The sequence below is a fragment of the Nyctibius grandis genome, chromosome 1 (assembly GCF_013368605.1).
Source record: "Nyctibius grandis isolate bNycGra1 chromosome 1, bNycGra1.pri, whole genome shotgun sequence".
Classification (NCBI taxonomy): domain Eukaryota; kingdom Metazoa; phylum Chordata; class Aves; order Nyctibiiformes; family Nyctibiidae; genus Nyctibius; species Nyctibius grandis.
The window spans coordinates 122,991,445-123,015,765 of NC_090658.1; the positions used below are offsets into that span (position 1 = coordinate 122,991,445).

Consider the following 24,321-nt stretch of genomic DNA (forward strand, 5'->3'; position numbering starts at 1 on the left):
CAATGCAGTTCTTGCAGATGAGCAGTTGTAACACACAGATTATGTACCAACAAGCACATTTGATCCCATACATTTTTTATCAATCAAAGCACATCCTAAAACCAAATTGAAGAGAACTGGAGCAAACATGCTTTATGAAGTTTGTAGAAAGAGGAAATAGATGCTTTTATTATTAAGCAAATCCCTTGGTCTCAGTGGTGACAGAAGACTTCTGAAGAACTATTCATTCCAGTGACTGCAGAGCTGAGTGAATGATCAACAACTTGGAAAAAAGCTGGTTTTAGTGGGAGCCAAAAATCCAAAATATAAAGGAACTAAGCTTCACGGCTATACAATTAGTTTTAGTGCAAAGTATTATTATATAGTGACTCTTAATATAACTTATGCAAATGTTAAGGGTGATGATTGTTAAATATCAAAACAGCAGGTGAAGACAAAGCCAGATAATATAGTGAAAGCTTTTTATTACAGTCAAAAATAGAACTTTGAAGACTTCAAAGCTAAGAGGAAGTCTCACTTCAAGGGAGAACACATTAAAGACTCGTCATAATCCAGGCAAATTGCACTATTTTTACTGCTGAAAAATAGTTAAGTATTTTTCAAGTCACAACAGTCTTGTTGATGTAAGTACATGTAATTATTCCTAGTAGAAGATCAGAATCCAAGCCCTCACTTTCTGTTGTGCAGAAAAACTATAAGCAACTCTTGACTGAAAGGATTAGCTCAGGAGATTAAATCTTTATACTTTAAATAAGTGTCTGGTTAAGTCCTTGTAGGCTTTAAACATCACCAAGTCACTGCATGAGTTGGTAAAACAAGATGATCCAATAACCCAGCACCAATCCAACTTCAAGCAGGCAGATCAAGAAACTTGGCAAGCATAGGGAGTACTCTGCATGCACACCCAAGAACCAAATTCTGAGATAATTTCTGTATATTAATGAACGAAACTTGTGTAGCATGCTTTACCACAAAAAATGTTATTTACATTATACATTATCAACCATGAACTAAGCTTCCCGAGTACAAGATTGCAAATAACAGAATTGCCTAATTTACAGCAATGGTTAACAAATATTACGAAGCCTGGAATGAAGGTATTGCAACGCACTCCCACAATGAAATGCAGGAAAAACTTGATGAACAGCAAAACTTCACGAGCTAAACAGCACGGTGGTTTTAAAATTTGTACTGTGTTTATTTACAAAGTTAAATGTTTCATAAATACACAGACACAAATAGACAGATACTCTTAAAACCGTAAAAAAATATTCCATTACACTTTGTGGATCCTGGTTTTCAATGAACCCAAGCAACATTAAATATTGCTGTAGTAGATTTTATACTTCACTGCTAATTTTACACTAAACAAACACTGCAAAAACGAAAACAGACTTTTATGACACAAGAGGAAAAAAAGTAATTCCCGTCCTTTCCATAACACCTACATTTCCAGAAAACCATGGACCTCATCTTCAACTGTACACATTTAATTTTACTCTCATGGGTAAATCTCATCATTTTTAATAGAAAAGAATTCATATTAAGAAAGGCAAACAAGTATACGCATATATTCTGGACTGAGGAAAAACTGGGCCTTTTACACAGTAAGTACTTCAGTAAACACATTATTACTCCTATACAGAGGTTTTGCTTACACAAGGAAAAAAACATTACGGAACAAAAAAGTGCACATTAAACATTTCAACTAATACAGTAAAACTTCATTAAATGATAAATTTACACAGACTGCCATTAATAAACACGTTCGCTTGTTGTAGTTAAACAAGATTGAACTCTGCTGCACATTCTGTATTCCAACTGCTTCAAGCACAGTGAGCAATCAGTCCTCAGGAGGCAGAATCCTGACTCATTTAAAGTCAGTGGGAATTTTGCTATTGATTTCAGAGTAGAAGATTGTTTTGAAGTCAGCTTCCTCCCTCTCCCCACTTTTTTAAAAAAATAAGTCAGACCAGAGAGAAATGCCCCTGCATTATGAAGAAATTTGACTAAAAAACAAAGAAAATAAGTAAACAGGATTTATTCTCAAATCTCTTGCAACAACTCGATTCCAGCAGAAGCTGAGAATTTTATCACCTTTCTCTTCTCTACCCACCCCCAACCCTGTTTTGTTTGATTACATATAAACAAAATCACATGCAAGAATTTCACTAAGACTGGAAAAGTATGTACCAGGGCAGTTTAATACTCAGAACAATCTATCACGTGCAGTAGGATTAACCACGTGCAGCTCAGATCACTGAACACTTGGCTCTGCATGCTCTCCTTTTTGAGTGAGAGTTGCCCTTGTCTGCTTATTTTTTTCCTTGACCTGTACGAAGCTACCCTTTTGCCCCTCTTTATTTCATTCCATAAAGAATCTCAACTAGGGATACATGCCTTTCAAGTGTGAAAATTGCTGGACTCTAGAAGGGCTCCACATTTCATACTCGGGAAGTTACAGAAGCATGAGGGGAATGCTATCTAATCCTAACTGTTTAGGTACACGAACATGTTGCCAGATGACCCAAATGGCCGGATCTCTCCTAAGGCTGTGTTTTTTGTGTTGGCAGAATTTCCCTTGAAGGCTAAAAATGAGGCATTTACCAGTAGGAAAAAAAAATTTGATTTATGAGAAGCAAAACTGCATTATATTATGCCAGGTCCTAGTCAGCTCCTTGCCAGCCACAGCAAGGAGCTTGGGTAACTTGATTCACTACGGAATTTGGGTATTTAAAATGAAGATAGGATTATCGTGTTTGCTGTGTTTTTTAACTGTTTGCTCAGTGAGAGAACTTCCAGTTTGTTACCAACGCTCTTGAAACACGAGCAAAACCATAAACCAGCTGCTTGCAAAAGCTTGCAGACCTTGACAGAAGCACTCTGAATATTTCACTGATGTCTGTTTCTGGATACTTATCTAGTTATTATAAGATGATGTTATTAAGGAGTCTCCACAGAACTGTTCTGCGGGAAATAAGCTCCACGTAGCCCTGCCACTACATTTTCCTGCATGAAAAGTTTCCTGTGATGAATATAGAGCCCATAAAGTCTGTGTGACTTGGTATATTTTGAGCAGAATAACTTATATGCCTTGCAGAGGTACCTTACCTTGGATGCTAACGTTTGACTCGGGTTATTCCCCTACAAATGTTTCTATGCATATAAGCTAGCTTTACAGATTTACCCTATTTACAGGCTCTACCACCAACCCAAACACAAAGGTATCAGAACCTGAAGACAGATGAAAGCTCCAGAGCTTAGGGGAAAAAAGAAACACTTAAGCTGTTCATTTAAGCTTTCCAAAAATGCCTGAAGTGGAAGAAAGCAGCCATTGAAAAGCATCAAATCAGGCTTGTACCTCTGGAAAACTGTTTGACGATCTGGATCCATACAGAGCATCTTTCACTAAAAGCTTACACTATACGGCATCTGGCTTAAAAAGTTGTTCCCATGGAACAGTAGCAAGATGTAATCATAGACAGCTTATTTCTTCTTTTCAGTTCAGGAAAGAATTTAAACTTCACTGTCCCTGGGATAAAAGTTACACTATTATTCCACTCCAGGAGGCAAGGGCATAAAGTCATTGTGCCCAAAGAAACTACCATAAAATATTGCATGGGGCTTCCAAAACCTTGCAAAAAAAACCCTGAAAAATGGAACCTGTGCTCTCTTTCACCACTATGTAAGGACCAAGCCACACACTGGCCCATAAACAGCAAGAGAGTACACTTAACAGAAACAGTAAGTCAAAAATCTGGATAATCAGAAGAGTCATTATTCACACCACTAATTTTGGGGAAGTAACAACAGTATCCAAAACATTCAAACAACTATAGGAAGCATTAGAAACCTGCAAACTAAGGCAGCGAAAGAGTCACAATATCTATGCTTGAGCAGGCTCAAGCTCTGCTTTTGCTAATGGCAGAACTCCTACAATTGACTGGCAGACTTCAATGAATTTAGGACTTCTCCATTAATTTTAACATATGCTAAATGAAAGTTTAGAGCCTTCATTTCAAGATGACCAGATTTAAATATAACTCAGAACTATATGATGCTCATTGAGTTCAAGAAGCTTATCATAAAAATTCATGTGCAAAAATCTAAGTTAAAAACCATTTACTATTAAAAAAACCCAACTTTAAAAAACTACTGTATCCAGAATTTTCCCTCAAATATTATAACTTTCATCTTTCAGTTGGCACACAGTTGACATTGCAGTACCACTTCAACGTGAAAGAAAAAAAATGGAAAGAGAGCAATGAGGAAGAAAAAAAAACCAACACAATGCTGTCAGCAAACCACCACCACAGAGTAAATGAGTGAGACATCCTAATTTCTCAGTCTTATCTTACAGCACCTTATGAATACAGGTAACAGTAGTAATCAAATATAACAAAGAAATTTCACCACTGCAATACTATGGATTTTTTGGCCATATGCATGGGCCAAATTCTACTACTTATCTAGTGAGATTTTGAAATTGAACATACACTTCCCAATCATCACATTTCCAGACTTAAACAAAAAAAGACCCTTACCAGGAATAATCATGAATAAGAGCCTGGGTAGATTTTTACTTTCATCTTTTGAGAGGTCTTTCCAGGGTCCACACTTTAAGACATGGGTAGCAGCTCCACAACAATAGATAAATTCTTCATGTAATGGGACTGGCTCTTCTGACATGGACCTCATGTTTGCTGTTAGGCAGAATAAGATACTGTTATAACAGATTAGCAAATACTTACATAGCTGGCTCTTTGCTATTATACCTTCCCACAGAATAATTGCAAAAAAAACAAAACTGCCCTCCCCAAACAGCTGTTGTCTCCAGTAAACAGAGGCCCACTTCAATATTCAGTGTTTGAATAAGCTGTAAAAGTTGATACATGTTACTACGATATGAGAGAAAGCATCTTTCAGTTTTTGTCACAGAAATATACGGTGATGAATTGCACAATAAGATCTATTCTACCTTAAAGGCAAATAATTTTAAATTTCTTATTCACACCATCTACTGAGAAGATTCAGCTGAAACCTACTTGAAAGCAAACAAAAGAAAAAATACCAAACAAACAGAACTACTGCACAAATGTCTATGCAAGTTTTGTGTGCCTCAACTATGGGAGCACGGCATCACTTAAAAACAACCACCAAAAAAAAATCCCACCGAAAAACAACCAGAAAAAACCCAAAAGAAAATACCAGAGGCCAAAAGGAACATGCTAATTACTAGACTGCCTTCCAGCACTACGTGGGCTCCTCATTTTAAGTGTGGCATAACTTACTTCTCTAGAAATTTTCAAAGGATTAAAGGAGGAGTCTTTGTCAGTTAAAGCTAATCAAGATTTGGTAAGTTCAGGCAAATATTTATACTTACCTTTATAATTTCTATTCAATTATTTCATTATCTGAATGCAGTAACGGGAAATAAAACAGTATGCTGCCAAATAAACAAGGCACGTTCATCAGTTCATGTATGTATCATATAGGAAATCATTATGTCCTAATAGGCTATCGCTTTGGAACTGGTTGATTGACCGAACTCCCGTATCTTTCCTTCAGTCAAAATGCCACTTCATCAAGTGACTACTTATGAATTAAAACATCATCAAGATGAACTACAACATACACAAGCATCTGCCAAAACAACCACTTACCATTTGCAACTACAGGTGCAGTTACCAAACGAAGAGGCAGAAGCCTGCCCTTGTTGGACTATGATCACACGCGCGTGTCCCTTGGAACAGAGACCAGTGCTTGGTAAGTCCACAAAGCTGTTGTATCAACTTCAAGGGCTATTTAAGCTCTATAAAATATTTCCAGTCTTATAAGAACCACATTTCGGGTTTCTGAAGCAGCAATTACGGCTTAAACAGAGTTGAAAAACTTGGTTAAATTATTACAGGACTGACCATTCGTTCCTTATCCAATACATGACCACCTATAATGGAAAAGGCTGCCCAACTTCACTGTTTCCAATTTAATTAAAGTGTAATTCAAGTCACACACAAGGGGAAAAAAGATTAAGTCTAACGACTAATCTGAAAGCTTAGTCTTTAGTGTCTCTACCTAGTACACCCTGAAAGTTGACTGAAATATGTAACACAAAGAAAAAAAGCGTAATGAGATAGTAAGCAAAAAAATCCCAAGATTATAGGCAAGCAATTCTCAAAAGCATCTCTCAAGGACTTCACATGCAGCCACTGCAGGAAAACTTTTTAGTAAGCTTCATCTTGAAATTAAGAGACAAAAGTGCAACCACCTTTAACGTTATTTAAGAAGATTATCTTTCCTGAGTTCAAAAGCCACTATTTTGTGTATAACTTATATAGCAGTAATCCATCAGCACATGGAATTAAGATAAATAATTCAAACAAAATGAGAATATGATCAAATAAGATGCCACAAAAAAAACAGCATTACAATAAAACTGGACATTGTTGCATACCACCATGATCTTTAAAAACATCAAAAGCATCTAGTTAAGGATAACCGTGGGCCTTTCAAATATTTTTGCTTAGTGAAAAAGGACCACTCATTTCTGAGTACAAGGATCCAAATTCTATTTCCTAATCAGTTTGTGAAGTTTTAGGCACGTAAACTAAAGCTTAAGACCTACAAAGTTTGCAGGACCCTGAGGTGGTGGGTACTGCCTTCGCAAATAGTCACTGGAAAATTCTCAGTGCTACACAATTTGAAAGGAACAGATCTGGATGAAGCTGTTACATGAAGTTTAAACAACAGGCAATGCAGAAGAGACAGACAATGCTTTCTTTTGAAGTAACAGTAAGTACCTTGAAAAAAATCTAGTATAATGCAAACAGAAAATGCTTCTAGAGGGAAGGGACAGGTGTTATTTAATACTACCAATTACAGCACAATTCTATGGATGAAGCTTTTTTTTTTTTCCCCATCTTCCTACTTCAGCCCCCAAAAAGTTCACTTAATGCCAAAAGAGGCATCTTTACTACTTCATTATTCACCATGTTATCATCTTTAACTTACAGTGACTGGAACACAAGCAATTAAAGTGAACATTGTCAAACTATAATAAGGTGTATTTTGCAAGGCATTATTCCTGCTTTTGTTTCTTCATTACTCAAAGCTGAAAGACGTCAAGAGCAGCTGACAGAGAAACCCAGTTACAACAACAACCAAAGTAAACATTTAGCTCCTCATGCCTTTTCTGAGGTGTTTACAATCCAAAAAGCAAAAGTTACAATTCCTTACCCAGGAAAGTAGGTTTCATACAAAGTTTCCAATTATGAACCAATAAAGTCAGTTGTAAAGTTTCATTCTGAATTGACTTCACTAAACAACTCCAAATGGAAATCCCATGACAACTCTTCATTCACAAGTAGCACTTGCAACACAAGGTCATAAATTAAGCAATGAAAAAGGAAGCTCAGCAACACATTTTGGACTGGAGTGGTAGGCTTTTCGAGCTCACACAGACTCTTGTAGTAGCTTTGATCAAGTTTTTAACTTACCTTAACTTCTAATTTCTAATATGCACAATGTTCTAGTACCTGCAAGCAAGACTGCACTCTAGAGAAAATGTTTTCTGAAAAACTGCTCATCTGAGACAATCCCAAAAGGTTTCCTAGTACTAACTCTAACGTAGTATCTGAGGGTTTTTTATTTATTTATTGTTGGGTTTTTAATTTGTAACTTTATGGCCTTTAGTAATAGAAATGGACTGAAGAGAAAAACAGAGGAAAGACAGTGGATGTACTCCTAAGATACTACTCAGACCTGTTTCAACATGAAATCAATAATACCCAAAAATATCTCTGGATCTCCTTCCCTCTTAATAAATGAAGCTTTGAAGAACAGCATTTCCATTATAGGCATCTATCGTTGGCATGAATCGCCTGTGTTTCCCCTAGAAATATCTTAAGATGGCCTATCAATTTCCAAACACATTTAATGGGCAGAGGTCTCGAGAGCAGAGACTTCTACCAGCTCAGTCAGCTGGTGGGGAGGGCACAGTTTGCGCCGCAGCTCTAAGAAAGCTAAGAAGAAGATAGAACCACAAATTTGACCAGTGGGAGTTTCATATGAATCATCACAGAGAAAAGTAATAGAGCGAGCGAAAAGAGATGCAATTATTATTATGCCCCATGCAATATTTTCTTCCTTCTCTCCAGCCCCAGCACATAAACTCTCTGAACATACGTGGAAAAATATTACAAGAAAGGCAGCTTCTGTCAACAGTACTTAATCTAGTAACAAAACTTCTGCTAGAATACATAAACGTGGGCTTTCATTTACAGGGTAGGGATTTAGCACTAGATTAACACACCCTTAGTGTAGGTGTCTACTTGAAAGCAAACTCCTATTACGGGATACAAAGACCTAGGCGCCAGTGGATGGACTGATTAGTGAACAACCATGGGACCAGCCACTCGGTTTCTACCTCAGGATGAGACAAATCATCCCCTAGTTAGCAAAGCCTATAATGAGAACTTAGACATACACTTGTACTTACAAACCAACACATATTTAGGTGTCTTACTATTGATCTGGACTCTACCTACTGCCACAGTTTCAGATAAGAATATTTGGAAACAGAGTTATCCACAAGGAGGAGATTACTTCTGCCGTATGACTAAGTCTCTTCATATTCATCTTCGGTTCAACTGACTCCAAAGTAAAATGCTGATAGTAAAACTAAGTTTCCTTTGCAGACATTGTTCTTAATTATTTATGCAACTGTCCCGATAGCATATTAACTGCTCCATCCTACACTATTACTTGGACTTGACATTTTATTTGAAAGATAACTTGGGAATAACAAAATTTGTGATCTGCATCCAAAATAGCATTTAATCAAAGAATTGTCACAAACTCAGTCTAGCGCTGTAGACTGCGATGTAACCAGAGTACGTTGATTAAGATTTGGCCTACAAACTACCCTATCACAGGACAAGACAAACAGGTTGGTGTGCCTGATCTGAAGAATGATGCTGAAGCGAGAGATAAAATGGTAATCACAAGGGCAAAGATAAGTTGCATAAAAGAGTGATGGAACCAAAGTAAAGGAGAAAGGACCACTGAAGCGGATTTGACATATGAGATTCCACAAAGCCATAAGAAATACATCCCAGGGTGCCTGTGGCCAGGGTTACTGTGAGGCCACTCTCTATCCTTTTTGATACGTCACAACAACTGGGGGAAGTGCCTGAAAACCGCAAAAAGGCAACCATCATGCACAAGTCCAAGATGGAGTGTGCAGGGAGCTATAGCCCAGTCAGCCTCATCTCAGTTCTCAGAAAGCTATCAAAGAAAATCCCCAAAGCTGTACCCAGGCACATGAAAGCAACTGGGAGCACACCCTGCATGGATTTGGCAAGGGCACATCATACTCAAATAACCTCATTACCTTCTATGAGGAGATAAATGGCTCAGTGGATGAGGGAAGAACACTAGATGTTGTTTAGCTTAACTTGAGCAATGCTTTCCACACTGTCTCCCATAGTATTCTTACAGGTAAGCTGATGAGATATGGACTAAGCAGACTATAAGATGCTCTTGGGGAAAAAAGAAGGAAAAAAACCCCACAAACAAACAAAAACAAACCACAACACAAAAAATCCAATTAACTTACCAGCAATGTCCTTCATGGATCAATACTGGTCCAATGTTCAATGCCTTCATTAAATACCTGGACAATGGGACAGCACGCACTGTCAGCAGGTTTGTGCATAATACCAGATTGAGAAGGGGAGGAAGACACACCAACAGTAACACTGGAGGGCATGGCTGCTATCCAAATGGACCTTGACAGGCTGGAAAAATGGGAACCGCATGAAATCCAGGGGCAAACGGGAAGTCCTGCACCAAGAGGTCAGTAACCCAATGCAGTAACACAAGCTGGGGGCTCAAAGGCTAGAAAGTGGCTTTGCAAAAAAGACGCTAGTGGACAACAAGTGGAAAATGAGTCAGTAGTGTGCCCTTGCAACCATGAAGGCCAAGCATATACAAGGCTGCATTAGCAGGAGCAGCCAGCAAGTTGAGAGACATGATTATCTTCCTCTGCTTGGCACTGGAGAGACTGCATCTGGAGCACTGTGTCCAGTTTTGGACTCCTCAGTACAAGCAAGACATCAACATATTGGAGAGTGTCTATTAGATTATATGGATGCTGAAGCATGGGATGTACGTCCAAAGGACAAGGACCAACAGTTAAAAATTGCAATGAAGGAAATTCCAATGACAAAGACGTCTCCCCGCATGCACAATGAAGATAATTAAATGACTGAAGAAATTGCCTAGAGAGGCTGTGGAACCTCCAACCTTGGCGATATTCAATGCTTCACTGGACAATGTTTTCAGCATTGATGTACTTTGCCCTTTTTTGAGAAAGGGGCTGGACTCCAGATTAGGGATTACCTACAGAGGTTGGATGTATGTAAATTTATGAGACTGGACTAGGTACATCTGAAAGTGCCAAAAGAATTGTTTGATGCAATTGCAAGGCTGCTGCTTATCAAAGAATCACAGTAAATCAGGGGAGCTCTTGATGGCTAGGGGGAAAAAAAAGGAAAAAAAAATCCAGGGAAAAAAAAATATCTAAAATCATAGTCATTTTCAATCAAGAAAGGTAAGGAGCAGCACCCAAGCACTATAGGTTGATCCGGCTCAGCTGAGTCCTCGGAAAAATCACGGGTGCATGGATTTTTCTAATCACATAAAGGAAAACACATTAATCCAGAACTGGAAACTAATTTCCCAATAGCAAATCATGCTCAAGCCATGTGATTGCCTTCAATGACAAAATACCTGACTACAAGAATGAAAGAAAAGACGTAGATGTAATACTCATTGCCTTATGAAGACTTTTGGCACCATCTCCCACCGCATTCTCTTTTCCAGGCTAAGGAAACGCAGGCTGAATAAACTGACTCGCGTAGTTTGAAAACTAACTGAACAAGCTTAAAAGATAGTCAACTGCTGGCTGTCAGCTGAATGTCAAACAAGTCAAGTAACCTTGGGTCAATACTGGAGCCTATAAAGCTCAACATTTTCATCAGAAACCTGGAAGATGAGACAAAAAATGTGATTAATGCTAAACCATCTGGGATGGTGGATACAGCTGGAGCAGAGCTTCAGTTCAGAGGGTTGTTTGCTTGAGAACCTTACAGACTGGGCCAACAAATCCCTTATAATGCTCAACAGTGGAAAGCACAAAGATCTGCACCTGGAGCAGAACATCATGCTTCAGAAGCAGCTCAGAAGTAATTAGCCAAGTAGCAGCCCTGCTGAAAGAGATATCTTTGACATGACGGATGCCAAACTGAAAGACAATAAGGCAACGTGCTCTGAACACAGTAAGGCAAACTGTGTATCGGACTGAAGTTCAAGAAGCATGGCCAGCAGGTTGAAGGAAGTTACTCTTCCCTTCTATTCAACAGCAGTAAGGACACAACTGCAATACTGAGCCCACTTTTGTTCATCCCACCAGGTCAAGAAGGTCATAGGGAAACCTGGGAGGGTCAAGTAGATGACTACTCAGAGGGTGAGCAGCCTAGAGCACATGACCTCTAAGGAAAAGCTTTAGGAATTGTGCTTTTGCAGCGTCTGCCAAGAAGAGGATAAGCTGTAATCAAACAGCAACCTGGAGCTATTTGAAAGAGACCTCAAATGATAGCATAGCCAAACTTTCCTTTGCAATGGCAGATGGTAAAATAAGAGGCAAGAGCCACAAGTTGTATCTTGACAGTTTAAGACACTACAAAAAATGCTTTGCTAGGAAGGCAATGGAAGATTGCTAGGAAGGCAATGGAACCTCTTTTGTTGGAGGTTTTTAAGACTCAGCTGGACAAAACAATAATTTTGGTCTGAACAGAAAGATGGACTCCAGAGTTCTCTAAAATCAACAGTTCACAATTCTTATGGCCCTGAAACACCAGAAAAGGATAAAGAGTGAGGTGCAATAAGGGTCTCAGACAATTTTTCTAGTAGCTTAGCAAATGCAGAGGGCTTCATGAATACAGTAGATGACAATAACTAAGTATATAGGTCAGAGAAAAGGAATCTAAACTAGAGTAGCCCCCTAAAACCACAGGAAAGTGAAGTAAATGTATTCTGTGGATTAGCTGTAACACCTTAAATAAAAAAGATGGTACAATAATCAGTAAGCTTATGTGACTGAATTCAGTATCACAATGCAAAAGAATAACTTGAAAAACAGAAAGCAAGATTCCTTCAGCTGCCTGCTACGCTAAGGCTCTAACAATTTCTGTAATATTATCCCCAGAAGAGAATCATCCAGACCTGACGTAAGCTCCTTGATTTGCAGACTGGAACTAACATGCTTGTAGCTAAGAACTAGAAGCAGAAGGGGCAGACTGACTGACCTGGTAGAAAACCTGCAAGGATGAACAAGGGGAGGAGGGAGGGAACACAGGATGCCTAGATCTCATCAAGGATTTCTTTGGACAAACTACAGACAAACAGTGGATGCCAGATTTTCTACAGAAAAACAGCAAACATAGGCCAAAGAATTTGCAAGCTGTTGTGACATCAGTCACAAATCTTGAACAATTCTGCATAAGAAAAGCAGCAGCAGCCAGGAGTGCATAAAACTGAAACATTTCTTCATTGTACTGTACAGTACAATTCTCTGTCAAAGTCATATGATGGCAAGGACCTGCGGGTCCCTTTCGCACTAGTTCTGAATTAGTAAATAAAAACTGCTAGGTATTATTTGGAAAAATGAGCAAAGCTAAAAACTTAACGCTATGGGCACATCAAACGAAGCAGTGTAGTTATATGAAATACACCTAGGGCAGTTCAGAGCAGCAGGCTGTTTTTGTCTAAAACAAGTGAAGTAACTAGGTGGCCTTATTTTCAGGGATCACTCAATGACCTAGCAATCTGATGCCTTCAATTTGTTTTGTTCCTGTGTTATTCCCCCCACGCCCCTCCCTCAAGCAGTAAAGCAGCTAGGAGAATTTCACTGATGACTGTGCAAAAATATCTCTGAGACGCATAGAAATGGAGTACAGCTTACTCATGCTTAGAGCTGTAATGATAAAAGGCTAAAGTGCAGAATGAAAACTGGAATCAGTTTTCATTTCTGAACTTTGTACAGAGACACCACAGAGGGGACTGAGCATAGACCTAAATAGGAAGAAATCTAGTTTTAAGAACTGTACCTATGGTATCATCACAAAATTTGCATTTCATTACCGCTAACAACCTCACAGCAATCACAAAGAAAGCGTGTACTATCCTGGTGGAAGGGAAGCAGGGAAAACAACCTCTGGGTATCAATTTTGTACCGATCAAGTGGTCCATTGTCAGTGCCAAACATAAAACCAGTTATCGAGACATCTTTTCAGCAAAGCAGTGTCGGACTCAAAAATTGAAGAAGTGTTAGCTTGGAAAGGTCCAGATTTTGTGGATTCTAATCAGAAATGGATGGATCCCACATCAGTCTTGTTCCAACAAGGTGCTTTGCTCTGGTATGAACAATGTGATAGAGTTTTGAGGGTAAGGAATCAAGAAATCCGAAAACATTTTCAGATCCCACAATGATACCTGTCTACATTGGCCTGGTACAAAATTATTTCACAGAGAGGGTGGTCAGAATCCTGGGGAAATGGATTAGGAAAGCCCACCATAACTTTTAACCAATTGTAAAATCTCACTGAGAGTTCTGGCTTTAAAAAGTTCAGCATGTACTAATGACTACAAAAAAATGGAGCTTTTGTTAATTATCATCATAGAACTATTACAGTTCTCTTGCTCTTGATTTCCACACCACTCTGGAGAGCATGAAACAGAAAATGAAAGATTTGCAAGGGAACCAGGCACAATGGCAACTTCTATGAAAGCAGTCACAAGCTTGAAAGCATCAACTCTTGGTCCACAGCACTCAACATAGTCAGCAAGGGCACCTGACGTTTCATTGCAGTTCTGGCAACAAGACACTAAGTTTTCTGTCTGGTCTCTTTCTCCTTTGGCAACCACAGACCTCAGTTTTTGTTTGTGCTGATGCTCCTTTCACAAAGGCCTCAAAAACCCAGTTATGCTTGCCCAGTGCTCAAATAGCAGAGTCCATGTCCCTTGTCACTAGGTAGATCACAAGGTCCTCCATTTGCCATTGCAACTTTAACACTCAGTTAGAAATACGTAGCACTGGAGTCATTGCAAACATAAGCAAATCCTGAGAATTTAACTCTGGTGTGGCTGAGGGTCCCATGAGGCTACATACAACACCATCAACTATAAATGTATGCAAAAGAAAAAAGACATGACATTCTAGAAGTGGAATATGTTTTATCGAACACATTTCAGCACACAGTGGAAAAGGTCCTACATATCATGTCCCGTCAATCGATTTAATGATACCCACATGGTAACTTTCACTTTTTCAAAAGAGCTAAAACATCACAAACTGTGAACTGTGCAGAGCTACCAACATGAAAATGACCCCAAAAGAGTGCGAGTTTGTTTTGGTTTGTTTTTTCTTAAAGTAACTTCAGAAGCATGATTAAGGTGGGGAATTCCACAGATTACAAGAAAGTGGTAGCTATACTCCTAGCAACTCCCCCATTTCCCACTTAACATGCAAGCTTAATGATAAAGCTAACGGTGATGACTTACAAACAAATGAGCAGAGAAATTCATTGCTTAGAGAAACAAGAGCACTCAAGGAAGTAATGATAGTTTAATTTGCAAGAAAGCAAATAGACGGTTTAATTTGGTGTAATATGGGGTATTTTCCAGAACAGAAAATGGGATTTTGGAAAACTTTTTAATCCCAAAGGAATAAAAAGTTGGTTATTTCCACATAGTATTGAGATCTACTGGACAAATGAAGTAACCTTCAAAGACAGCTTTCCCTCCAAATATTGCATTAAAGTATTGGACCCAGAGGAAAATCTTGGGAAGTTTAAAACTGAAATCTCAGTGAGGAATAAACAGAAGGTGATGCGCATGAATAACAGGTGGCTATAATAAATAAACTTCAAATATATGTTCTGAGACTAGACTGCAATGTTAGCAAAACCTCAGTCAAGTAAAGACAGAATTTCTATGTGAGAGGATATAAAAAGCTGCTGCTGAAGTACAGTGTCTTCATGCTAGAGAAGGTTTCCAGGGAGAAAACTATGCCAGGTCTCTTCTGACCAGCAAATTTCACAGAAACAGCAGACTCATGTCAAGGGAATCTTATAAATGAACTTTCCCAGCTGCCTGCAGGAAAACCAAGCAAAAAGCAAAAATTCTACATTTGAAAATCAAAGGGAAATAAATCACAGTTTGGAATGGATAGCATGAGAAAATTGTCACAAATACAGTAAAGTCTGCAAGGCATGCAATTTGTTTAGTTGTTTATTTCAATGTTGATTATGTCAAACATCAGTATTTTGGGAGCCACTGGGCAAAACTGAAATGTAACACCATGATTACAGACTGGGTTAAAATCTTGCTGAAGTTAGAGATGGGAATGTTATACTCTATGAAAAAAGAACCCATCATGCTTATGTTTGGATACAGAGAAAAGAAACATTAGTGGTCTTTAAACTTCAGCACCTATCACCACCCAAAACAGAGCATGTTCAAAATTGAACAGGTACGTGAATTATGTGGGAGAAGCGTTGACAGAGCCTTTCACAGGCTATTCCTTCAACAGGAGAGAGAGAAATAGCAGAATATAATGCAAAAAAAAGTATAAGAACAGATAATCAAGGACACATGCACAAGAAGAAATTGAAAATGGTATTGAGAGAGAAAGCATGCACATGCAAATAAGGTTTGCTTGTGGTCTAAGGGCTTGGAAAAAATGCTTGCTCACTAAACAAAGATGATGCTTCTTTGCCATTTGCCTCCTACTGTCTCTAGGGAAAACAAGAACTTTGTACCTTTACAAAAGAAAAAAAGTCAAAGAACTATTTGGCTCTGCAGCCATATGTTCTACACTTTATTTTTTCTCCTACATCAAAAAAACACCACAAGCCCCACATTTCTGTTGGACAGCCATTTAAGTCATACAGGTAATGTGAACAACATTCAATAAAAGCCAAAAATGCAAGATTTTAAAGCAACGGTAACCTATACATGCATTTAAACCACAGCACCCAAAAGTTAAGCATCTGAAGAAACTTCCACCTTTCAGCAGCAGTAATGACAGGCAAAAGCAGTAAAAAGAAACTGCTATTTCATCTAATGTCAAATAACTCCTTTTCCACCACCTATCAGAATAAGATTCACTACTCAGTGGAGAGCACTATTCTTCTTTGTTCTTGTTAAGCAAGGCAAAGCTCAAAGAGCATAATGAATACTAGCAAGATGCAGATATCAAAGCAAAAAAAACCATACACCAATCCAATTAGCATCATGCTGTCCTCGATTTGGCTTCCCCCATCCTTCGCTGTGCTGTTCAGCATGAATCTCCCTATGGAACTATCCCTTATTTCTATGTTTCTTCCACATTTCCACTGTAGTTGTCCTCCCTTAGCCTAACACATGCTCTGAATTCAAAACACTTTTTTTCTTTTCTTCCCGTTTTATTATTTCAACTTGCATGTCTTCTTACATCAACTGTTTATCTCACCTTCAACTTAGCACTCTGGCTACTGATGGTTTTCTTGCTTTCTAACAAGGACATTAAAAAATTAGTCAAAATACTATCTACTTAAAGTGGACCAACTTACTAGTCACAACTGCATTCTCCAGTAATCTCTCAAACTGTGTTTGCTGTGTACCACCTCCTTCTGATGCTTACTGCAGCAGCTGTATAGGCTAGGAAGGCACTGCGAGCAGAGACATGGAAACAAATAGTCTGTATGTAGCTCTGTGCAAAGGACACAGGAAATCAAAGAGGAGAACCAACGAACAGCAGACATAAACGAGACTACAAAGAATAATACAAGATAGCATTAGATCCCTTTCTGAGACACTACAGTAATATAATTGTCTATACTACTAACATGAGGCCTGGAGTCCAAGTCTTTCCCAGCAAGAAGCAATGGTGATCACCATTCTGCTGATCAGGTGGATGGGACAGGGAGTTGAACAGTCAGGCTGGAGAAAGTGGTGCAATAGCCAAAAAGTTTTTCCCAGAGCCAGTGCTGCAGGAAGGTCTGCACATGCTGGTGCTCTGACATACAGACCTACAGCTCTGGTAACAAGAGGATCCAAGTCAATTCACCATGTTGGAAACACTGCTAGCTCGTTCCTCAAAACAAGAGCAACCCTTGAAGTATCACTATTTTGCATAGGGACCCAGCCCCTCCCATCAAAATAAACCTGCCAAACCCTGACAACACATGACTACGTACAAATACCCACATAAACAAAGCCTGTGTTCATCCCAGGTGCAAATAATAAGCAGTTATCATGTGACACATTTCTGATTAGTGCTACAATTTCTTTTGAGAGGTAAAATTTTGGGGGTTGCATTTCCACAAAAAGTTTGTATCAGTAAAGTTGTTATTTTTTTTAAATGACAAATTTGAGTAAAGAACCTGTCTAAACAACGGAAAATGGAAATAGGTTCTAAACTGAAGCAGGAGATGAGACAGAAAAAGGAAAGAACCAAAAGAACAGCATGGTTACTGGCAGCAGCAGCAGCAGGAGGGGGAAGCAAGGATACTGAGGAAAGAAATCCTGCCATACTTGGAATTCTGGCATCTCTGGTTAGACACTGTTCTGGCACATCAGGATTACCAAACATATGATAACAAGGCACTTACCACATAACGCCCAGCTGCATTAGGTGGTTGTGCAATCCTAGGTAGGTAAATAGACAGTTCTCTCATTCATTTCACTAGTTGACTACATACTCAGGCTAGTATTTTGGTGTGAAAACTTGAATTTGTTTCAAGCTTAAGGGTCTGTTAAGTTCAGACCTTTCATATTACACATTTGTTTCCTAGTATGAATATTCTTTTATCAAAATGACTTACTTCCCCAAGTGCAACCTGTTTACAAACCTTACTGGACATCTAAACGTTATCATTCAAAGCCTAAGCTGGAATCAAACACAGTCAAACATTTCACTGAAAATTCACAGTATTACACAGTGGTTTGTCAGGAGCAGAAAAAAACCAGTTATACCACTATTAAGAGCATTCCAGATTTAAATAAGCCAAAAACTAACTGTCCTTCATACCCTGCCTGCATGTTGTCTGTATAAATGCATGCACAACACCACTAAAACTTAAAAATTGAAATTCTGCTCCTAATACTTGGTAAATACAACCTAGACATTATCCAAAATGGGAACAACCCCTTTTTCCAGACCAGATGCCCACATTATAATAAATCACAGTAACGGAAAAAATGTAATTTAAAAGAAACCAAAGCTATCAATAAAAAAAAAAAATAGGATGATTAGCGCTATTAGGAAGCTTTAGAGTAAATCTTGTCAAATTTACTGGTAAGTTCTTTGGCTTGGCAGTCATATTGGAGTTTTTTTTTTTTGATTACTCATACACAATTTATTGTAATTTCCTATGTGAATCACATGAAGCAGATAAATAGGTAATAACCCATCAGTGTCTCTTTTGATTTAAAAAGCAGGAAATACCAAACAGCAGTAGCAGAAAGCATGTTCAAAACCAATGGAGGTGCCTCCTGAGGCAGTAGGTATTTGACCCACAGAACTCCTCAAGGCTGGATGTTGCAAACACTTCACAGGGGCACAAGGCAAGGATGAGTTGATGGATAAGAAATCCACTGAGGAACTTTAAGTCTTCAGTACATCTGTTCCAGAAAGTTCCTGGGCCGCACTTTATTTCAGGCTGAGTGGATACTTACAGAACAGGACTAGGTAAAGAGGAATCACGTATGCTTGCCTCTTTCACAAGTATCTGCTTAGGGTACTGTCAAAGATTCTTGAGAGATCACTAATTTAAATTGCTTTTATACAATCCTTGTAGTAATTGCATGAGGGAGAATATTAAATATTAGTGCTGTCACTTACTCAGTTTTGTAAAAGTGCGACCACTTCCCTCACTAACATCATAAGCAAGCGCCACAAGAAAACGGGGAACCGCAATAATCCTAATTAATAATTGAAGGCTTCTAGTCTCTGAGACACATAAAATACGAATTCATATCCAGATTCTGCAACAGACTCCATGCAGATGGACTCTCAGACCTTAATTGGCTATCATAAACTCCCAGAGGGCCAGGAGTAGACTGCACCTTAAAAAAATAAGGGTCTGCATCATACAAGCCTTCTGATGGTAGGGCTTTAATATTATACTTAAGTTGCAAGAAAAGAAGCTGTTTCGTTATTTTTACAAACACAACAAAATAGTTACCAGTAAGAAAGTCCTTGACAACTGTCATGCCTCAACAGTGCTTCATCGTTATCTTAATTTCTTTAACCATACATTTCCATACCAGCATTTACACTGTGTCCTGAACCTGCTGCTCTCCTCCTGTGTGGCGCAGGCATTTCCTCTCTTTCGCAGCAGCTACCTTCAAGCCTGTATTTACTAACCATGATGATGCTCTGGGACCAGTACTAAGAACAAACCTGACGGAGGGTTCCTGAAGGAGGATGTGTTTGCCTGTTAGACTCTCGGCTTTTCCTAACCAATTAGTTCCTCTATTAAAACACATTTCTTTCCACTTACAAATCTCATCTTGCTTTCAACTTCTAAGCATTCATAATCTTATTTTCCTCATTTATGGGTCCTTCAGGCCACAGGCTTTTTCTTCCTACCTTTTTTATAACTTGCTGCGTAGATAATGAGCACCCATCTGCTGCAACAGATGTTTCACAGGAACAAGTAGTGACATATAGAAAAAACACTACAAACAGCATGACCACAGGTATTTTCTGGAAAAGGAGACACTGCTTAGGTCTTGTTTCTTGACGTCTCCTCCCAGTCCAAGGAAAATCAAGTCAAGGCAGCACGCACGAAGCCTTGCTCACTGCATGGCATGCGTTACTCCATCCTTAACGTTATGCCTAGAAATCACCGACGGTATTTCGTGGCATACGGGTGAATGAACCCGGCTTCTGCACGGCTGTTACATAAGGACGGGGGGACACCTCACTGCCCAGCGAGGCTCCGTGCCAGCCCCGCCGCCGGGCCACCCGCTGCCGCCGCACACCGAGCAGCAGTCGGGGTCTGGCAACCGGCTCAGCCAGGCCCTGGGCGCACGGCTGCTCGCCGCACGACCCTCAGACCCGACACCAGGGACGGGCGGGGAGGGCCCGGCCGGCAGCCCGCGAGGGGCCCGCCCGGCCCCGCCACCCCGGCCCACCGCCCGCCCTCGGCGGGGCCGCAGCCCCCCGCGCTGCCCCCGCCCCGCACGGCGCCCCGAGGCGGCGGGGAGCAGAGAGCCCGCCGCGCCGCTGAGGCACGTACCTTCCCCCTTCGCAGGCTCCCCGACACCCAACATAGCAGCGGCGGCGAGACAGCGGCCGGCGGCAGCGACGTCTGCCGAAGCCGGGCGGAAGCAGCCGGCGATGCCGCGCAGGGCGGCGGCGGGAGGGGGCGGGAGCGGCTGGGCCGCTCCTTCCGCCTGGGCCGCTCGGGGTGGGCTGAGGGCAGCCCCGCCCCGCCGCCCGCCTCCGCCGCCCCGGCACCGTGAGGGCGGTGGCCGTGCAACCCCCCTGCGGGAAGCGGACAGCCCTTCCGCGGCAGCCGCCCCGGGCAGCGCTTCCCCTGCCAGCCGGCGCGGCCCCGGAGGCGACGGGGCGGCCGTTCCCGCCGGCGGCGGGGCCGCCGCAGCCCCAGGCGAGGCGCCGGGGGAGGGCCGGTGTCTGCCGCCCGCTCGGGAAAGGCGGGAGCGAGAGCTAAGCTCTCCCGAGACGCACGTCTTGGGGGTTTCCTTCCGTTTCTGTCATTCATGCTTACCCAAACCTCACAGTTTCTTTGGGAATTCTGGCATAGGAGAAAAAAAAAAGGTAGTGTTGAAAAAGCAGAAAAGCTGGGGAGCTTAAAAACACGGCAGAGAAAGGGGTAGCAGAAGCAGAGTCTCATCCTTCAAAGCGTTTGAAGTTGCATCTAAATGAGGAAATGGGCCCCGGGCACCTGGAGTGCAACACCATGGTCAAGGAGGCCCAAGAAAACCCCAAAGATTTTGAGTGTCAGCTTAAAAAAACCTGCAAGTTCCTGCCATGGAGTCAGCATGTCCGCTAAACAAGGTGTGAAAGGAGTTCAGGGAACATAAGGCTGTGATGAAAAACCTAAACCCTGTGTTTGGCAAGGAGAACCTTAGGGAGGTTTTCACGCTGAAATGCTGCTTTTTTGAGAAATGTGTTGGAGGAGCTGTTTCCAGTTGAAGTTGTGGTAGAAAGAAAATAAATTTAATGATGGGAAATTTGCACGATCAGATGGTGTTTGTCCGGGAGTTACAGAGGGATTCGAGTATGAAGCAGTTGGACTGCTGAGCATGCTGTGTAGCCACATGCTAGAGATGGCGTCAGAGGGACGAAACCTGAACGGCTCCAAGAGGATCCCCTAAGGTCAATGCACGTTGATCAAATTGGTGGGAACAAACACAAAGACAAGAGCAACTGGAACAGGAATAAATACGATGCCCTGGAGAAACATCAGCATTGTTTTTTATGGAGGGACATTGTGCCTCGGAAATCTGTCGGAGCCTTCGGAGTAGCCAAGTGACCACACATGGCCAAGGCAAGCTGGGTCAGTGAACTTGGATTTCCAAAAGGCGTTTGGGCAAGAAGGTTTGTCAAAGGTTCTTAGAAGACTCAGCTGTCGTGGGATAAAAGTTATGACCTTCCGATGGATGGATACCCAGTGAAAAGATAACAAAGAAAAGGTAGGAATAAATCACCATCTTTTTCAATGGATTGTCGTAACAGGTAGGGTTGTACAGGAATTTGTGTGAAGATCAGTACTGTTCAGCATAGTCGTAAGTAGTCTGGAAAAGAGGGTGGACAGTGGAGTAGTAAAATTCGTTGTTCGTACTGAATTTTTCAGGTTAGTAAAAATAATCGTCAGGTTGCAGAAGAACCTCTGAATTCCTGCTGACAGAGCAGTAAAATTGTAGACACATACAGAATCACAGAATCAACCAGGTTGGAAGAGACCTCAGGGATCATCGAGTCCAACCGTTGCCCTGACACCACCCTGTCAACTAGACCATGGCACTAAGTGCCATGTCCAGTCTTTTCTTAAACACATCCAGAGATGGTGACTCCACCACCTCCCTGGGCAGCCCATTCCAATGTCTAATAAGCCTTTCTGAAAAGAAATTCTTCCTAATGTCCAACCTGAACCTCCCCTGGCGAAGCTTGAGGCTGTGTCCTCTTGTCCTGTCGCTAGTTGCCCGGGAGAAGAGGCCAACTCCCACTTCACTACAACCTCCCTTCAGGCAGTTGTAGACTGTTGACATGTGAGATAATGCTGAGTGTTTAGACAGAATAAAAAGCTCTTAACGGGTGATTGCTGTTCATGAGCGAGACCTTGGAGTCACAACAGATGCTCTATGAAATCTCAGTGCTTTGTTATTGGCAGTGGCCAAAAATCAAGTAAGATTTGGTAACCATTTGGAAACGGACACCATAATCACCATAATTCTCTCTCTGAGTGACTGTCACTGCTTGGATGGGGTCTGCAGCTCTAGCAGTTCCCACCTCTCAGAAAGGGTACAGTAAAACTGCAATAGGTATAGAAAAATGTGACAAAGTCTTTCACAAGTCTGAAATTCTTCCGTATAGAGAGCACTAAATAAAATGGAAGTCTGAAGACAAGCTGATGGGAGAAGGAGGTTGGGAAAATAATGACAAAAGCCTATACAATGGTGTGTGAAACTGAGTTGAGTGGACAATGATTCCTCATTGTCTTTTCTAATGCAAAACCTATGGAAAGCAAATTAAGCTAATAGACAGCAGTTTCAAAACAGAAAGTATTTTAAGGTAGAATTAAACTTCATTGGAAATGTCACAGATTCCTAAAAGTTTACAGGGGTTTGCAAAAAGATAAGGCAGACTTATGGAAGGGAAATCCATCAGTGGCTATTAAACATGAAAATGCTGCTTAAAGGCTCAGGAGCCATCAGTCTTCTGGAGGTTGTACCAGGGAAACAGCCCAATGTACTTGCCTTTTCCTTAGCTATCAGATGCCATCAAAGATGGAGTGGGCTGTTGGCCTGATCTGATACGGTTTTCAGGTTCCTATTTGCAGCTAACGTTGCTTTTTCTGGAATTCATGTCAAGTCCTGCAGGCCATTTCTTCTTCCAGAACTCACTCTATTGTGCGCTTAAAAATCAAATATCAAAAAATATCAAAGGACCACCTAGTTGCTTGAGGTACTGTTGATCAGAGTACACCATTTTATTAAACTGCTTATAAAACTTGTTTGTCAGCAGCAGGTAAGCTCATGGGTGAATATTAAAATAATGACTCTGTGTAATACATCTTACATAAACTGGAGTTGCTAAGTTCCTGCAGTCACAAAAAACACTTTATTTCGCTTTTCTCGTGAAAGAGCGAGACCAAGTTTGCCCTGCTGTGTTCTGAATGGATGTTCAAATCAGAATTCCTCAGCTCTTTCCTGGGTTTTACACATGAATTTCTGTTCTTGAAGAAATTATTTCAGTATTTCAGCATTTGGGTTCCCCACTTAAAAATATTAATAAAAATATCCTAAATCGCAAGGGTTAGATGCAGATCCAAGGTTGCTCGCTTTGCCTCTCAGCCAGAGGATCAACATTAGGCTTTTGCTCAGCAATTTGTGATCTGATTGCTAGATGTGATGAGGGCAGATGACAGAAAGCGGGAGGAAAGGGTTTGAATGGTCACTGCCAGTATGATCATGCCAATATTCTGTTTATCAGTGGCTGTGTTGTAAATTGGCTGGGCTTATTTTCTTACATTTATTTTAATAGCTGAGATCGTTTTCCTCACAGAAGTATAAGCTGTAGTTTTATGTGTGGTTTGGTATGTTTTTTAGAGGGCAGGTTCTCAGTGACTTTAAGTGAGACCATAAAATTGCTGATTAGCATGAATTTTCCTGGTGGTTTCCCTTGGGGAAGGGACTGCATGAACAACTCTTTCACTTGGCATGAATCACAGAGGGGTGGCTTAAAGCATCTCATGTGCATTTTGTTCAAACAGGGTTCTGTGATGTATTTGCGTTGCTCAAGACATTGATTATATGCATCATTATCTTTAGTAATAATAATAATAATAATAATAATGAGAAGAAACAGAAGAAGAATTCAGCATAAGGTAGCTATTTGTTGATTTGGTTTCTGCCTTGATATTTTTAATGTGCTCTTTTGGTAGGTGTTCTTTGCGAATGAACAATTATGAATAATACACTGACTTTATGGATTACAGATATGTAGTTGATCTGGTTGTAACAAAA

General features: G+C 40.6%; 1 protein-coding gene across 1 annotated transcript in view; it reads right to left on the reverse strand.

Annotated features, from left to right (window-relative positions):
* The window catches only part of LDAH (lipid droplet associated hydrolase), a 132,706-nt gene extending 112,263 nt beyond the window's left edge, over positions 1-20,443 (reverse strand). The window contains exons 1-2 of the mRNA XM_068403836.1: positions 20,349-20,443; positions 4,545-4,703 (exon numbers count right to left, since the gene is read on the reverse strand). Coding sequence (XP_068259937.1) covers positions 4,545-4,703; positions 20,349-20,382 — 193 coding nt within the window. The 5' untranslated portion in view covers positions 20,383-20,443. The remainder of the gene's footprint in view (positions 1-4,544; positions 4,704-20,348) is intronic.
* Positions 20,444-24,321: the final 3,878 nt, after the last annotated feature.